The sequence below is a fragment of the Salmo salar genome, chromosome 10 (genome assembly GCF_965601325.2).
Source record: "Salmo salar chromosome 10, fSalSal1, whole genome shotgun sequence".
In the NCBI taxonomy this organism is placed as follows: Eukaryota; Metazoa; Chordata; class Actinopteri; order Salmoniformes; family Salmonidae; genus Salmo; species Salmo salar.
In genome coordinates, this window is record NC_138300.1 from 53628499 (window position 1) to 53644580 (window position 16082).

Genomic DNA, 16082 nt, shown 5'->3' on the forward strand with positions numbered 1-16082 from the left:
GAATCCATTTTAGAATAAGGTTCTAACGTAAAAAAGTCAAGGGTACTGAATACTTTCCGAATGCACTGTATGTCAATAATGTTATGTTGGTGAGGATTATTTTGCTTCAATGAACAGTATTTCTAAAGTTTGACAATGGGCACGAAATTTAGCATAAATGTGTCCAACATTAGCTTGCTAACGTTAGCTGAAATCATCTACCTACGTAGTGCTGCACACACAATGTTAAAACTTCCAACAAAAGCTGGCTAGCAAGCTACTGTAGTTAGCTAGTAGTGCTAATTTATGCTCACATTGTGATGAGTTTTCATGAAGCAGTTGTTCATGAGTCATTCCACCAGCCTCCTGAGTTAGCTGCTATGCTCAGCTGACCTCAACGATACAATTGCGGAGAAACATGCTGATCTATGGACCGATTTTTCTGTTAAGTCACTTCTTCTTAATTGTGGGGCTGCGTGTCTACAACTTAAGGATAATTTAAACAGGCTATGCAAGCTTTCCATGTTAGTTAGTGAAGGAAGAGCTAGCTAACTGTGTCAGTAAGCTAGCTACAACAGTTAGCTACACAGCTGATCAAGTCACTGCACTGGCGACCAACATCCTGGCACAGAATTTGTACAGGAGATGTACAAACCACCGGTTTGTTTAAATTGTTTCACAATGGCAAACTATTAAATCATTGTCACAATGTGTGTAGTAATTTAGCTAACTAGTTATTCTGCCTATTTCATAGAGTCATATGAGAGCACAGTGATATCGAAAATGAAGGACTATGTTTTCATTTTTTGAATGGCGGATGCTCATTATTCCAATTTCATTATCAGTTCCACGTCCTACAAGACTGATCGGTTGAGGGAGGAGTGACGCCATCTGACGTGAGACAATGCGGTAGCTAACATTGCTGCCGTAGAATGTTGTAGTGTCATGTTAAATGCATCATAATGTAGAAACCTCAATGTCCCAACTCTCTAAATACATGGCTCTTTCCCTACCTATGGAACCAACATGTAGTGTAAATGCATATGTATGAGGGACACTTAAACTAGGAGCACCTATATTTTCTACATTCCCATCTGCTTCACATCTCATCCCTCTCTCTTCCATTGGTCTCCTCTTCCTGACAACCAGGTAACCAGGAAGTATGTGTGGAGGGGGGTAGAGGGGTGGAGCCGACGTGTTTGTTCTGTTTCTTCTCGTTGCCCAAGACGGGCTATTTGTACAGCGTGAGGGGCGGGGTTCAGATGGTCTCAGCCTATCAGTATCCAGAGAAGGCCCAGCAGGCTGTCCTCACTGACCTCTTCCTCCACATAATCACAAAGTAAGTACAGGACTGGGCTGGGCCTCTCGAGACGGTAAAGGAAGTCCATGAGACCAGTCTTATCTGACTTCGGTGATACCCCGCTATACGGTATAAACAGTATTTTTCAAAATACTGACGGTGGGATTTTCAATACAGGAAAAAATATATACTTTTTTTGGGGGGGGGGTCGGTAATACTGTATACCCTGGTATGGTACAGAAACATCTGGATACCGCACGACCCTACTGTGTTTACGCAATCATGTGACATAGCAAGATTTTATGCTGTATTTGAAGCTTTGTCCAGAAATGAGAATTCCACCAAAAATGAAAGCAATTGTCTGGGGGTTGCTGGACCATGTGACATGAAAAGAAAAGGGGACAGTTTGATGAAAACGCTTTAAATAAAGGTTCAAATCTAGGCATGTCACATGATCTCACAAAACCCAGGGCCCTAATTTCTACCTCTTTTTGTCAGGAATGCTCTCCAGTGCTTCTCAGTGAGGTGTGCAGCAGTAGCAGCCAGAGCTGAGGACCCTTACATCGATACCACCATGAAGGTGAGGAAGCTAATGGAAGACGGATCGACCCACGGCCGGACCCCTAGGGAGCTCTTTGTAGATCTGAGGACCGGGAAAGCTTTTAGTTATCCGTCAGGCTTGGTGGAATTTTCACCATATCTACCCCCTATGCCTTGGACATCTTCATTATTGGTCTTAAGGATGCTTTGACTGAGGCTTCCCCTCGTGTGGGATTGGTTGTGCCTCGGTTGGGCTCTGATTGGCCCTGCTACACAATAAGACAGGAAGTCATTAGAGTGGATCAGAGTTTCTCCAGAAATACAGATAGCTGTCTGCTTGGCTCAGATCACTGCGTTAGATTCACTAAGATGGTGGAGCTGGAAAGGGCTCAAAATGGCAACCACCACTTACACAGTTGCATCTGGTGACAAGAGTGTCGTTGTTTTGTGCAGTGTGTCTGCATGCGTGCGTGTCCAACAGTGACACAGTGGAATCTGACTAGCACCTTGTAAGGCTGGGCAGCAGTCTCTCTGGAATGGTAATTGAGAGCCTAAATGTGATTGGTCTGCACATGCTGGGAGGTCCATTTTTAAAAAATTTAAAGTGGAATCTTCATTGTGAGTGGCTGCTTACCGCCCCTAGGACCCATATTCCACCCGTCGGTTTCCCAGAGTAAGATCATAATATCTGTAAGAAACAGTTCTCAATGGATATCCACTTGACATGTAGCAGCAATATCATTATTTTAATAAATCCCAAAGATACAAAAGTATAATTGTGAGGTAATAACAATGTAATTACAATTTCACCAACTTAACAACCACCAGGTAATAAAAAGTGTGTGTGTGTGTGTATGCGCGCGCGCAGGCCTGTCCTCCCATCACCATGGAGTTGTGTGCTCTGCGTATTCAGCTGTTCATTGGTCTGAAGGCTCTGTGTCACTACCAACACCACATCGTCCTGCTGACCACAGCAGATGTGGAGACCAGGGAGGACACGGAGAGGACCGCACGCAGAGTCATGTAGGTCACACGCACACACTTAGTCACTGTAGTCATAGCTAGAAAAATATTGTGAAATTATATTTTGCCCTTATCTAATCCTATACCCATGGCCAGAGCATTTTACTGTGTGTCACAAGTAAAGCAGCATTCAGACAATACACACACCCATCATGTATTAAGCACTGGAAAGGACACTTTATTAAGCACTGGAAATACACTTTATTAAGCACTGGAAATACACTTTATTAAGCACTGGAAATACACTTTATTAAGCTCTGGAAATACACTTTATTAAGCACTGAAAGTACACTTTATTTCTTCACATTTGTGTTTAAAAGATGTAATTGTTAATTTATAGGATTTTAAATATCTGAATCTTCCCTCTCTTTGTCCTTCAATTGTACCTGTAACTCTTATTGTAGAGAATACAAAGATCACAAAACCCTTAGGGGGATTTTCCTAGCAGTAGGTATAGAGCCTTCCACCACGCCGGCTCTGGAGCGTTTTCTGGCTCACTCCTTCCTGTAAGTCTCCTGGCCCCTTGATGGTGTGTCCCTCTGTAGTCCACCTGGAGTAGTCCATCTGGAATAATCCCCCAAACCCCCAACCCTACTAAAACAACACCCTGTGTCTCTCGTCACTAACTGATGGACTAAACAGGACATCGTATCAGTGTGATGATATCACCTACTGGACATAATATCATGTCATTCATGTGGTGGTCCTATGTAGCTCAGTTGTTAGAGCGTGGCGGTTCGATTCCCGGGACCACCAGTATGTAAAATGTATGCAAGGATGACTCTAAGTCACGTTTGGATAAAAGTGTTGTGATATATTATGTACTGTGAGCATTAACGTCTGAAAACCCAGTACGCCTGATTAGACTAAAGCATGATGGAGCCAGAGATTGGAAGACTACATGACCAGTAGAGGCCCCCGCAAGGCCAGTAGAGGCCCCCGCAAGGCCAGTAGAGGCCCCCGCAAGGCCAGTAGAGGCCCCCGCAAGGCCAGTAGAGGCCCCCGCATGACCATGCATTCACAGACGAGAAGGTGGGAAACATGCAGAAAATACCATTCCTTCACCAAGCTGAACTTTTTTTTATCCAAATCACACACAGGGGCTTTGTTATCACATGAGACTGCTTGACACTGCAGCGTGTTTCACTGGCTAAGAGCATCAGGTCTGTTATTAGCTGTCGCTGCTACAGGCTGTACTGGACAGAGAGCCGATAGAACACACACACACACAATGTGTTCAGCACATGGGTCAGTAGGCCTTGTGTGTTAACATGTGGAGTCATGAAGAAAAGCATGCAACGTGTCTGATTGACATTAACGCCCAAAACCCCTGCCCTCAATAACATCCTCTGTTGATTGGTTTGCATTGGTAGGTAGTCAGACTAATCTCTAGGGAGAAGTGCTAGCACTTACTTTACTAATAGCTACTATGTTATGTGGTTGTCTCACCTAGCTCCCTTCACTAACACTAAGTCACTCTGGATAAGAGCGTCTGCTAAATGACTAACATGTAAACTGGAACTAAAACTAAATGTTTGGTGGTCTTTGAGCTCATAGGTTTGTGTCATTCATGTGAACTCCAATTGAACTACACGCTTTCGGCATTCTGCATGGTCCTGCCCAGGGGCTATTGTAACCTTTTTGAGCTTGATGTTATGGCAGCTGAGCTGTACAGTTGTGGCCAAAAGTTTTGAGAATGACCCAAATATTAATTTCCACAAAGTCTGCTGCTTCAGTGTCTTTAGATATTTGTCAGATGTTACTATGGAATACTGAAGTATAATTACAAGCATTTCAAAAGTGTCAAAGGCTTTTATTGACAATTACATGAAGTTGATGCGAAGAGTCAATATTTGCAGTGTTGACCCTTCTTTTTTCAAGACCTCTGTAATCCGCCCTGGCATGCTGTCAATTAACTTCTGGGCCACATCCTGACTGATGGCAGCCCATTCTTGCATAGTCAATGCTTGGAGTTTGTCAGAATTTGTGGGTTTTTGTTTATCCACCCGCCTCTTGATGATTGTCCACAAGTTCTCAATGGGATTAAGGTCTGGGGAGTGTCCTGGCCATGGACCCAAAATATCGATGTTTTGTTCCCCGAGCCACTTAGTTATCACTTTTGCCTTATGGCAAGGTGCTCCATCATGCTGGAAAAGGCATTGTTCGTCACCAAACTGTTCCTGGATGGTTGGGAGAAGTTGCTCTCGGAGGATGTGTTGGTACCATTCTTTATTCATGGTTGTGTATTTAGGCAAAATTGTGAGTGAGCCCACTCCCTTGGCTGAGAAGCAACCCCACACATGAATGGTCTCAGGATGCTTTACTGTTGGCATGACACAGGACTGATGGTAGCGCTCACCTTGTCTTCTCCGGACAAGCATTTTTCCGGATGCCCCAAACAATCGGAAAGGGGATTCATCAGAGAAAATGACTTTACCCCAGTCCTCAGCAGTCCAATCCCTGTACCTTTTGCAGAATATCAGTCTGTCCCTGATGTTTTTCCTGGAGAGAAGTGGCTTCTTTGCTGCCCTTCTTGACACCAGGCCATCCTCAGTCTTTGCCTCACTGTGCGTGCAGATGCACTCACACCTGCCTGCTGCCATTCCTGAGCGAGCTCTGTACTGGTGGTGCCCCGATCCCGCAGCTGAATCAACTTTAGGAGACGGTCCTGGCGCTTGCTGGACTTTCTTGGGTGCCCTGAAGCCTTCTTCACAACAATTGAACCGCTCTCCTTGAAGTTCTTGATGATCCGATAAATGTTTGATTTAGGTGCGATCTTACTGGCAGCAATATCCTTGCCTGTGAAGCACTTTTTTGTGCAAAGCAATGATGACGGCACGCGTTTCCTTGCAGATAACCATGGTTTACAGAGGAAGGAACAATAAATTCCAAGCACCACCCTCCTTTTGAAGCTTCCAGTCTGTTATTTGAACTCAATCAGCATGGCAGAGTAATCTCTAGCCTTGTCCTCGTCAACACTCACACCTGTGTTAACGAGAGAATCACTGACATGATGTCATCTGGTCCTTTTGTGGCAGGGCTGAAATGCAGTGGAAATGTATTTTGGGGATTCAGTTCATTTGCATGGCAAAGAGGGACAGTCATCTGATCACTCTTCATAACATTCTGGAGTATATGCAAATTGCCATCATACAAACTGAGGCAGCAGATTTTGAAAATGAATATTTCTGTCATTCTCAAAACTTTTGGCCACGACTGTAGTTTCTGACCACCTAGATAGAAGCTGTAATGTCCGCCATCTGTGGCCGTTTTTTTTATAGAGATGAGCTGACTGTACTTCCTGCTTCTCTGACCCAGGAACAGGAAGTCACACTTCACTAAGCCCCAGAATCCCAGTGAGATGGGTCACGGCTGGAACCTGTACGTGGTCAACACCGTCCCCCCGCTCCAGCTCTACAACGAGATGGTAACGCACAATGACAACAATAGCCTTACTGTTATGACACCTTACCTCATTTTACCATAATCTTTTCTTTGGCCTTTGTTGGTTGTGCTGAACCATGCATTCAACAATCCATTTATAGTGTTTAACCTTGCATTCAACAATCAACCATTTCTCTGGGCTAGGTGGAGTACAGTAAGACGTATGAGGAGACCAACCCTCTGTCTCAGAGCTGTCTGCACCTGCTCAGTGAAGCCCACCTCCTCCTGAGAGCCACGCTCCTGGACCCCCGGGTTGGAAACCCTGTAGAGCGGCCTCAGACCACTGGTCAGAACCTAGCCCAGGCCCTGGGATATAATACAACACGCACCGCAGAGAGACAGGAGCTGCAGCAGGCCTTTCAGGAGAGCTGCGCCCAGTTAGGAGACTGCTTTAGCAGGTCAGTGGGGTCAGATCACATTAACATCAAGGTTGATGTGTTGGTGGACTGATTGATGTGTTGGTGGACTGATTGATGCGTTGGTGGACTGTGGACTGATTGATGCGTTGGTGGACTGATTGATGCGTTGGTGGACTGATTGATGCGTTGGTGGACTGATTGATGTGTTGGTGGACTGATTGATGTGTTGGTGGACTGATTGATGCGTTGGTGGACTGATTGATGCGTTGGTGGACTGTGGACTGATTGATGCGTTGGTGGACTGATTGATGCGTTGGTGGACTGATTGATGCGTTGGTGGACTGATTGATGTGTTGGTGGACTGATTGATGTGTTGGTGGACTGATTGATGCGTTGGTGGACTGATTGATGCGTTGGTGGACTGATTGATGTGTTGGTGGACTGATTGATGTGTTGGTGGACTGATTGATGCGTTGGTGGACTGATTGATGCGTTGGTGGACTGATTGATGCGTTGGTGGACTGATTGATGTGTTGGTGGACTGATTGATGTGTTGGTGGACTGATTGATGCGTTGGTGGACTGATTGATGCGTTGGTGGACTGATTGATGCGTTGGTGGACTGATTGATGCGTTGGTGGACTGATTGATGCGTTGGTGGACTGATTGATGCGTTGGTGGACTGATTGATGCGTTGGTGGACTGATTGATGCGTTGGTGGACTGATTGATGCGTTGGTGGACTGATTGATGCGTTGGTGGACTGATTGATGCGTTGGTGGACTGATTGATGCGTTGGTGGACTGATTGATGTGTTGGTGGACTGATTGATGTGTTGGTGGACTGATTGATGCGTTGGTGGACTGATTGATGCGTTGGTGGACTGATTGATGCGTTGGTGGACTGATTGATGCGTTGGTGGACTGATTGATGTGTTGGTGGACTGATTGATGTGTTGGTGGACTGATTGATGCGTTGGTGGACTGATTGATGCGTTGGTGGACTGTGGACTGATTGATGCGTTGGTGGACTGATTGATGTGTTGGTGGACTGATTGATGTGTTGGTGGACTGATTGATGCGTTGGTGGACTGATTGATGCGTTGGTGGACTGATTGATGCGTTGGTGGACTGATTGATGTGTTGGTGGACTGATTGATGTGTTGGTGGACTGATTGATGTGTTGGTGGACTGATTGATGTGTTGGTGGACTGATTGATGCGTTGGTGGACTGATTGATGCGTTGGTGGACTGATTGATGCGTTGGTGGACTGATTGATGCGTTGGTGGACTGATTGATGCGTTGGTGGACTGATTGATGCGTTGGTGGACTGATTGATGCGTTGGTGGACTGATTGATGCGTTGGTGGACTGATTGATGCGTTGGTGGACTGATTGATGTGTTGGTGGACTGATTGATGTGTTGGTGGACTGATTGATGCGTTGGTGGACTGATTGATGCGTTGGTGGACTGATTGATGCGTTGGTGGACTGATTGATGCGTTGGTGGACTGATTGATGCGTTGGTGGACTGATTGATGCGTTGGTGGACTGATTGATGTGTTGGTGGACTGATTGATGCGTTGGTGGACTGATTGATGTGTTGGTGGACTGATTGATGTGTTGGTGGACTGATTGATGTGTTGGTGGACTGATTGATGTGTTGGTGGACTGATTGATGCGTTGGTGGACTGATTGATGCGTTGGTGGACTGATTGATGCGTTGGTGGACTGATTGATGCGTTGGTGGACTGATTGATGCGTTGGTGGACTGATTGATGCGTTGGTGGACTGATTGATGCGTTGGTGGACTGATTGATGCGTTGGTGGACTGATTGATGCGTTGGTGGACTGATTGATGCGTTGGTGGACTGATTGATGCGTTGGTGGACTGATTGATGCGTTGGTGGACTGATTGATGCGTTGGTGGACTGATTGATGCGTTGGTGGACTGATTGATGCGTTGGTGGACTGATTGATGCGTTGGTGGACTGATTGATGCGTTGGTGGACTGATTGATGCGTTGGTGGACTGATTGATGCGTTGGTGGACTGATTGAGGTGTTGGTGGACTGATTGATGCGTTGGTGGACTGATTGATGCGTTGGTGGACTGATTGATGCGTTGGTGGACTGATTTGTGTGTTGGTGGACTGATTTGTGTGTTGGTGGACTGATTGATGCGTTGGTGGACTGATTGATGCGTTGGTGGACTGATTGATGTGTTGGTGGACTGATTGATGTGTTGGTGGACTGATTGATGCGTTGGTGGACTGATTGATGCGTTGGTGGACTGATTGATGTGTTGGTGGACTGATTTGTGTGTTGGTGGACTGATTTGTGTGTTGGTGGACTGATTGATGTGTTGGTGGACTGATTGATGCGTTGGTGGACTGATTTGTGTGTTGGTGGACTGAATGTAAAGTGCGACCATCCCTTCCACTGATGTGTAGGTTTGATAAGCGTGACTGCCACTTGGCCCTGCCCTACTATAAGATGTCAGGCCTGTCTCTGACAGAGGTGATCTCCAGGAACAGGGGTCTGTCTAACAGCCTCTGTGGCTACGGGAAGGGCTTCCTCTTCTTCCTCAAACACTCCCTCTATGAGGAGACCCTGGAGCTGCTCACTGAGGTAACTTTCACCAGTCTTTGGAGACCTCCAGCCATTCCAATACAAGCTCTTCTGATTCAATAGCCACACTGTTGAGATTCAGTGGTTGGTGTCTGTGTGTGTTGTAGGAGACAGCCAACGAGGTGCTGGATATCTTCGGTATGGCCGAGCCGTCCCAGCTTCCCCATGTTATAGCCAGCCCTTCCATGGCCAGAGCCAGCCCTGACTGTGGCCTGGCCCACCTAGAGCGGCTGGAGTCCATCGGCGCCCCCTCCGTACCCCTCACCCTGTCCAAGGCTTCCCTGGCCCTACGCATGGCAGACCTGCAGCTCTACAGGCAGCACATGGGCCAACACACAGAGGTCCGATCATGTTTGTGTATGGTGGTGGGGGAAGGAGAGAGTGTGTGAACAGTGTATCTGCTCTATGCCCCGTCCCAGATGCTGCAGGTGTATGGGTTCATTGAGGAAGCCAAGCTGCTGCTGCACGGCAGAGGAGATGCGGTGGTACCTACTCTCCTGGCTCGCCACCTTAGGGACAACCAGGACGGCCTGCTGGTGGCAGCCATGGTGGCGCTGCACGAGAACGACAAGGTCAAACTGGACGAGGCTGACCTCTTCTTCCAGGTTAGGGTTACTGTGTGTGTGTCATTCCTCCAGGATTCCTGTAAGATTTCCTCCAGAATTCGATTCCAAAATGTGACAATATGTAATGCGTTTCATTGTGAGTGTGTTTCCTGTAGGAGCTGTGTGGGGATGTGTCAGGGCCCCAGGGAGGCCCTCAGCTGCTGGTTGACTTCTGGGAAGCCTTGCTGATGGCCTCGTCACAGGAAGCTGTCATCCAGGAGCTGCTGTTCCGCCTCACCACTGTCTACATCGATCGCGTCACACGCCGAGACGGCCGCGGATTCAAACCGCTCAAGAGCGCAGACGACCTGGTGTGTTTTCTGTGTGTCTGTAGCGTGTTTTCTGTGTGTCTGTAGCGTGTTTTCTGTGTGTCTGTAGCGTGTTCTTCGCACTAAGGTGTGATGTTCCATAGGGCTGGAGTCTAGGAGGTAGTGGAGATCCCTGGGTGACTGTTTCTGTGTTACAGATTAACTGGTGTTCCCACTACGGCGTGTTGCATCCCTGGGTCAGCATCCTGACTCCAGCTCACGTCAACATCATTACAGAGGACCTCCACAAACTACAGGTCAGTCTCTCTGCATCATGTCCGTGCTATTTATCAATTTATCAGTCAGACATGGAATCAATCAACCAACCAATCAACTTGTAAAATAAAGCTTTTTTTTTAACCCTTACATGTAAATGTACCACTATGGTGAACAAACAATGAATCATCCAGTCCCTGCTGTGCGGTCCCACCCTGGACGCGTCATCCATCCTGCCCCTGTTGGAGCAGCTGCCAGACGGGGACAACGCCGGGCTCAGTGTGCACGTGCTCTGTGCCACCAAGCTGGGTCACTACGAGAGCTCCATCGAGAGGTTGCTAGACCGCTGTCCTCAGGCCATCATCCCTTATGCTAATCATGAGCTGCAGAACAACAACATGGTGGGTACTGTGGAAATGTCATGCTTCTGTGAAACGTATATGCATTGCCCCAACTCCTTTGCCCCTACTGTGGATCTTACCCTATCCGTACTTACATCCTCATAACCTCAGTCCTACGGTCTGAATGCTAAGGGATAGATTCAATCAGTAGTGCGGAAGTTCCATGTAGCAGCGCAAATTTTCAAGGTAATTTCCGATTTGAGCCGACGTATGCAGCTTTTTATAGTGAATGCGGTCTCTGTGAACACGGGAACATTGCCTTTTTCTATATTTCAATGGTTCTATAGTGCATATCTTTCTAATGGATGAATGTGTTTTTGTTCAGGCTCTGTGGTGGCAGAAGCTGTTCCCTGAGCTGTGTGAGAGAACCAGGGCAACACAGGGAGAGAACACCATCCTGCTGGCTGCACTCAAAGGTACACTCACAGCAAAACTACACTGTCATCGCCACGTCTCTGTAACGTCGTCTATGAGACATGCTATACCGCACGCGAAAGCAGTACGTCGTCTGCGATGCGAGTCTCTCTTGACGCAGTGTAGTTTTTACGCTTCCAGTTTATTTTCCTCGGCAGCGGGAGCGTTACAAAGATGCAGCTGCACAGAAATAAACACATAATATCAGATATAAATTCACAAATAATCTCAATAATCCTAAAACTAAGTAGGAAAATAGCAAAAATCACCATGCACACATTGAAAGGTTTGGTATAGCATTTTAGGTTAAATGTTGAAAAATCTAAATGTTTATATAACTACTTCAAATAATTTTAATTACAACAAACATTTGTTGCTGAAGTTGCAAGAATATCCACCGTTGTGAAGCGTGACCGACATGTAGGCGGTGCTGTAATATCCTCCCGTTGTGAAGCGTGACCGACATGTAGGCGGTGCTGTAATATCCTCCCGTTGTGAAGCGTGACCGACATGTAGGCGGTGCTGTAATATCCTCCCGTTGTGAAGCGTGACCGACATGTAGGCGGTGCTGTAATATCCTCCCGTTGTGAAGCGTGACCGACATGTAGGCGGTGCTGTAATATCCTCCCGTTGTGAAGCGTGACCGACATGTAGGCGGTGCTGTAATATCCTCCCGTTGTGAAGCGTGACCGACATGTAGGCGGTGCTCTAATATCCTCCCGTTGTGAAGCGTGACCGACATGTAGGCGGTGCTGTAATATCCTCCCGTTGTGAAGCGTGACCGACATGTAGGCGGTGCTGTAATATCCTCCCGTTGTGAAGCGTGACCGACATGTAGGCGGTGCTGTAATATCCTCCCGTTGTGAAGCGTGACCGACATGTAGGCGGTGCTGTAATATCCTCCCGTTGTGAAGCGTGACCGACATGTAGGCGGTGCTGTAATATCCTCCCGTTGTGAAGCTGTGACCGACATGTAGGCGGTGCTGTAATATCCTCCCGTTGTGAAGCGTGACCGACATGTAGGCGGTGCTGTAATATCCTTAATATCCTCCCGTTGTGAAGCGTGACCGACATGTAGGCGGTGCTGTAATATCCTCCCGTTGTGAAGCGTGACCGACATGTAGGCGGTGCTGTAATATCCTCCCGTTGTGAAGCGTGACCGACATGTAGGCGGTGCTGTAATAGCCTCCCGTTGTGAAGCGTGACCGACATGTAGGCGGTGCTGTAATATCCTCCCGTTGTGAAGCGTGACCGACATGTAGGCGGTGCTGTAATATCCTCCCGTTGTGAAGCGTGACCGACATGTAGGCGGTGCTGTAATATCCTCCCGTTGTGAAGCGTGACCGACATGTAGGCGGTGCTGTAATATCCTCCCGTTGTGAAGCGTGACCGACATGTAGGCGGTGCTGTAATATCCTCCCGTTGTGAAGCGTGACCGACATGTAGGCGGTGCTGTAATATCCTCCCGTTGTGAAGCGTGACCGACATGTAGGCGGTGCTCTAATATCCTCCCGTTGTGAAGCGTGACCGACATGTAGGCGGTGCTCTAATATCCTCCCGTTGTGAAGCGTGACCGACATGTAGGCGGTGCTGTAATATCCTCCCGTTGTGAAGCGTGACCGACATGTAGGCGGTGCTGTAATAGCCTCCCGTTGTGAAGCGTGACCGACATGTAGGCGGTGCTGTAATAGCCTCCCGTTGTGAAGCGTGACCGACATGTAGGCGGTGCTGTAATATCCTCCCGTTGTGAAGCGTGACCGACATGTAGGCGGTGCTGTAATATCCTCCCGTTGTGAAGCGTGACCGACATGTAGGCGGTGCTGTAATATCCTCCCGTTGTGAAATGTGACCGACATGTAGGCGGTGCTGTAATATCCTCCCGTTGTGAAGCGTGACCGACATGTAGGCGGTGCTGTAATATCCTCCCGTTGTGAAGCGTGACCGACATGTAGGCGGTGCTGTAATATCCTCCCGTTGTGAAGCGTGACCGACATGTAGGCGGTGCTGTAATATCCTCCCGTTGTGAAGCGTGACCGACATGTAGGCGGTGCTGTAATATCCTCCCGTTGTGAAGCGTGACCGACATGTAGGCGGTGCTGTAATATCCTCCCGTTGTGAAGCGTGACCGACATGTAGGCGGTGCTGTAATATCCTCCCGTTGTGAAGCGTGACCGACATGTAGGCGGTGCTCTAATATCCTCCCGTTGTGAAGCGTGACCGACATGTAGGCGGTGCGCTTACATTCTATCTGCATATCACAAGAAGTTAATTTTGTAGCCACGCATCTCGTCACACTCCCAGAGCAGCACCGTGAAAACCATGTTGAGGGAGATATGACGGTACACTCTCGTCACGGTGTCACTATAGTTTCACCGTTAGACTGTAGCCTGTGTTTTCAAGCATAGGGTTTAACTCCAGAATGTCACCACCTTTGCTGTGGTTAAAGGGGCAATTTGCAGTTTAAACAATAACAAGGCCCACCCCACCACTGTTTTGGGTAACAGCTTAGGGATGGGGCTGGATAAGTATAACCAGTCTCAAGTGATTATAGAGTTATGGATGCAAGGACTGACCATCCATGCTATCAAAATGTATAGTTTTAAACATGTTTTGAGTGTATACAGTGTGTGTTAACCATTACAATGTTTTCCAAACAGTGGAGTAAAACATGCTTCTATTTTGGTTTCTGATGGGTTACGACAGTTGACCTAAGATCATGTGGCGTATAGATGTTTTACACCGAACAAAAATATAAACGCAATATGTATTTCATGAGCTGAAATAAAAGATCCCAGAAATGTGACAAACACACAAAAAGCTTATTTCTCTCAAATGTTGTGCACAAATTTGTTTACATCCCTGTTAGTGAGCATTTCTCAAGATAATCTATCTACGTGACAGGTGTGGCATATCAAGAAGCTGATTAAACAGCATGATCATTACACAGGTGCATCTTGTGCTGGGGACAATAAAAGGCCAGTCTAAAATGTGCAGTTTTGTCTCACAACACAATGCCACTGATGTCTCAAGTTTTGAGGGAGCATGCAATTGGCATGCCGACTGCAGGAATGCCCACCAGAGCTGTTGCCAGAGAATTAAATGTTAATTTGTCAGTACGTCCAACTGGCCTAACAACTGCAGACCACATATAACCACGCCAGCTCAGGACCTTCACATTTAGCTTCTTCACTGGTAGGATCGTTTGAGACTAGTCGCACCGGACAGTCCTTTTGTGGGGAGAAACTCATTCTGATTGGCTGGGCCTGACTGGGCGGGCCTGCCTCCCATGGCTGCGTCCCTGCCCAGTCATGTGAAATCCATAGATTAGGGCCTAATGAATTTATTTCAATTGAGTGATTTCTTTTACATGAACTGTAACTCACTAAAATCCTTGAAATTGTTGCATGTTGCGTTTTATTTTTGTTCAGTATAGATTCTTCAAGAATTATTGGATGAATATAATTCATTTAAAAGTAAAAAAATGTATGTATAGTATGAATTGCAGATTGCTCCTTTATTATTCAGAGTTGGGCCATAACATCTGCATTTTCCCTGACAACAGAAACGCTGGTGGTGGTTGCCATGGAGCTGAACCCCCTGGAGTTCCTGGACCTGTTGCCTGACGACGGGACGGTCCACTTCTTCCTGCCTCACCTGCTGGAGTGCAGCCAGAGACACCTCATGATGTGAGGAGGAGAAGCCGTAGAATTACAACTAGTAGAACAGACATACAGTAGTTCTAAAAGCCACTTTTATTTCACGGTCCATCCAATATGGCAGATTAGTTGAATTTGACATTTCTGCCTAAGTAGAACAGGTTCGTTAGTGTCCATTTTAAGCATTCATTCCAAATGGTACGCCCAGTACAGCAACTGATGCAACGGACCGCTGGTTTGAATGGAAATGTCCCTTCTACTGATTCTATTTCTATGGAGGATCCTAAACCTGGAAAGCGCTGGACAATCAACCACTTAGTGTGGAGTGAGCCTCTCAAAACACTACTACTGTAGAGCCTTATGGAAATGTTACCCATACAAAACCACCATTTGTAGTCCTATTTGTCAAATTAATATGAACAGAGAATTTTGCTGTGCAGAGATATGACTATTTTCTGATTTTTAATAAGGAAATCCTGAATAATTTTTTTAACCTTTTTTTTTTCTTTTTCTCTGACCTCAATTTTTCTATTACTGTTTAGTATTGTCACGTCGCTAGTCATGCAGTGGTACAAGTCCTCTTCTGTGTGGACTTGTGGATACCCCTGAGATCTTTATTACTGAGTATTAGGAACTGGATGTTGAGTTATACACTGGACTAATCTTTCTGGTGTTCATTGGAAGAAGAGATAAGAAAAGGTGGTTGAATAACGTGGAAGGAAGGAATTTCTCTGAGAGGTATAACCTCACTACTGTGAAACCCAGTATATAATCTATTCCCAGTGTTTGTTTTGCTTTTATCAGTTTTTTTTTTTTGTTGGTTCACTGCGTTTAATAAATGCTCTCTAAAAACATTTCATGTTGGTTCTGCTCCTTTCACAAACACATTAGCAATATATTGACGTGTACACCCACCGGGCCAGTTTATTATTAAACCCATCTAGTACCAGGTCGGAGTCCCCTTTGCTTCCAGAACAGCCTGAATTATTCGGGGAATTGATTCTACAAGTCGGAAATGTTCCATAGGGATGTTGGTCCATGCTGACACCATGGAATCTCCCAGTTGCTGCAGATTGGACGGAGGTACACCACCGCCTCCGGCCTGTACCGTTGACACCAGGCAGGATGGGTCCAGTGTTGGTGATCGCGTGCCCTCTGGAGCCGCTTCTTCTTGTTTTTAGCTGATAGGAGTGGAATCCAGTGTGGTCGTC

At 46.8% G+C, this 16082-nt stretch overlaps 1 protein-coding gene across 3 annotated transcripts in view; it reads left to right on the plus strand.

Moving 5' to 3' along the window:
• LOC106560592 (HPS3 biogenesis of lysosomal organelles complex 2 subunit 1) overlaps positions 1–15725 on the plus strand; it is a 31265-nt gene extending 15540 nt beyond the window's left edge. For 2 of the 3 annotated variants that reach the window (XM_014123627.3, XM_014123625.3), the window contains exons 6-19: positions 1129–1318; positions 1778–1859; positions 2688–2842; positions 3247–3348; positions 6161–6269; positions 6431–6684; positions 9094–9271; positions 9379–9612; positions 9691–9876; positions 9993–10187; positions 10343–10441; positions 10595–10801; positions 11127–11217; positions 14778–15725. In XM_014123627.3, the coding sequence (XP_013979102.1) occupies positions 1129–1318; positions 1778–1859; positions 2688–2842; positions 3247–3348; positions 6161–6269; positions 6431–6684; positions 9094–9271; positions 9379–9612; positions 9691–9876; positions 9993–10187; positions 10343–10441; positions 10595–10801; positions 11127–11217; positions 14778–14905 (2210 nt within the window). In that variant the 3' untranslated portion in view covers positions 14906–15725. The remainder of the gene's footprint in view (positions 1–1128; positions 1319–1777; positions 1860–2687; positions 2843–3246; positions 3349–6160; positions 6270–6430; positions 6685–9093; positions 9272–9378; positions 9613–9690; positions 9877–9992; positions 10188–10342; positions 10442–10594; positions 10802–11126; positions 11218–14777) is intronic. The other variant, XM_014123626.3, reaches the window with a different exon arrangement.
• The last annotated feature ends 357 nt before the right edge of the window (positions 15726–16082 follow it).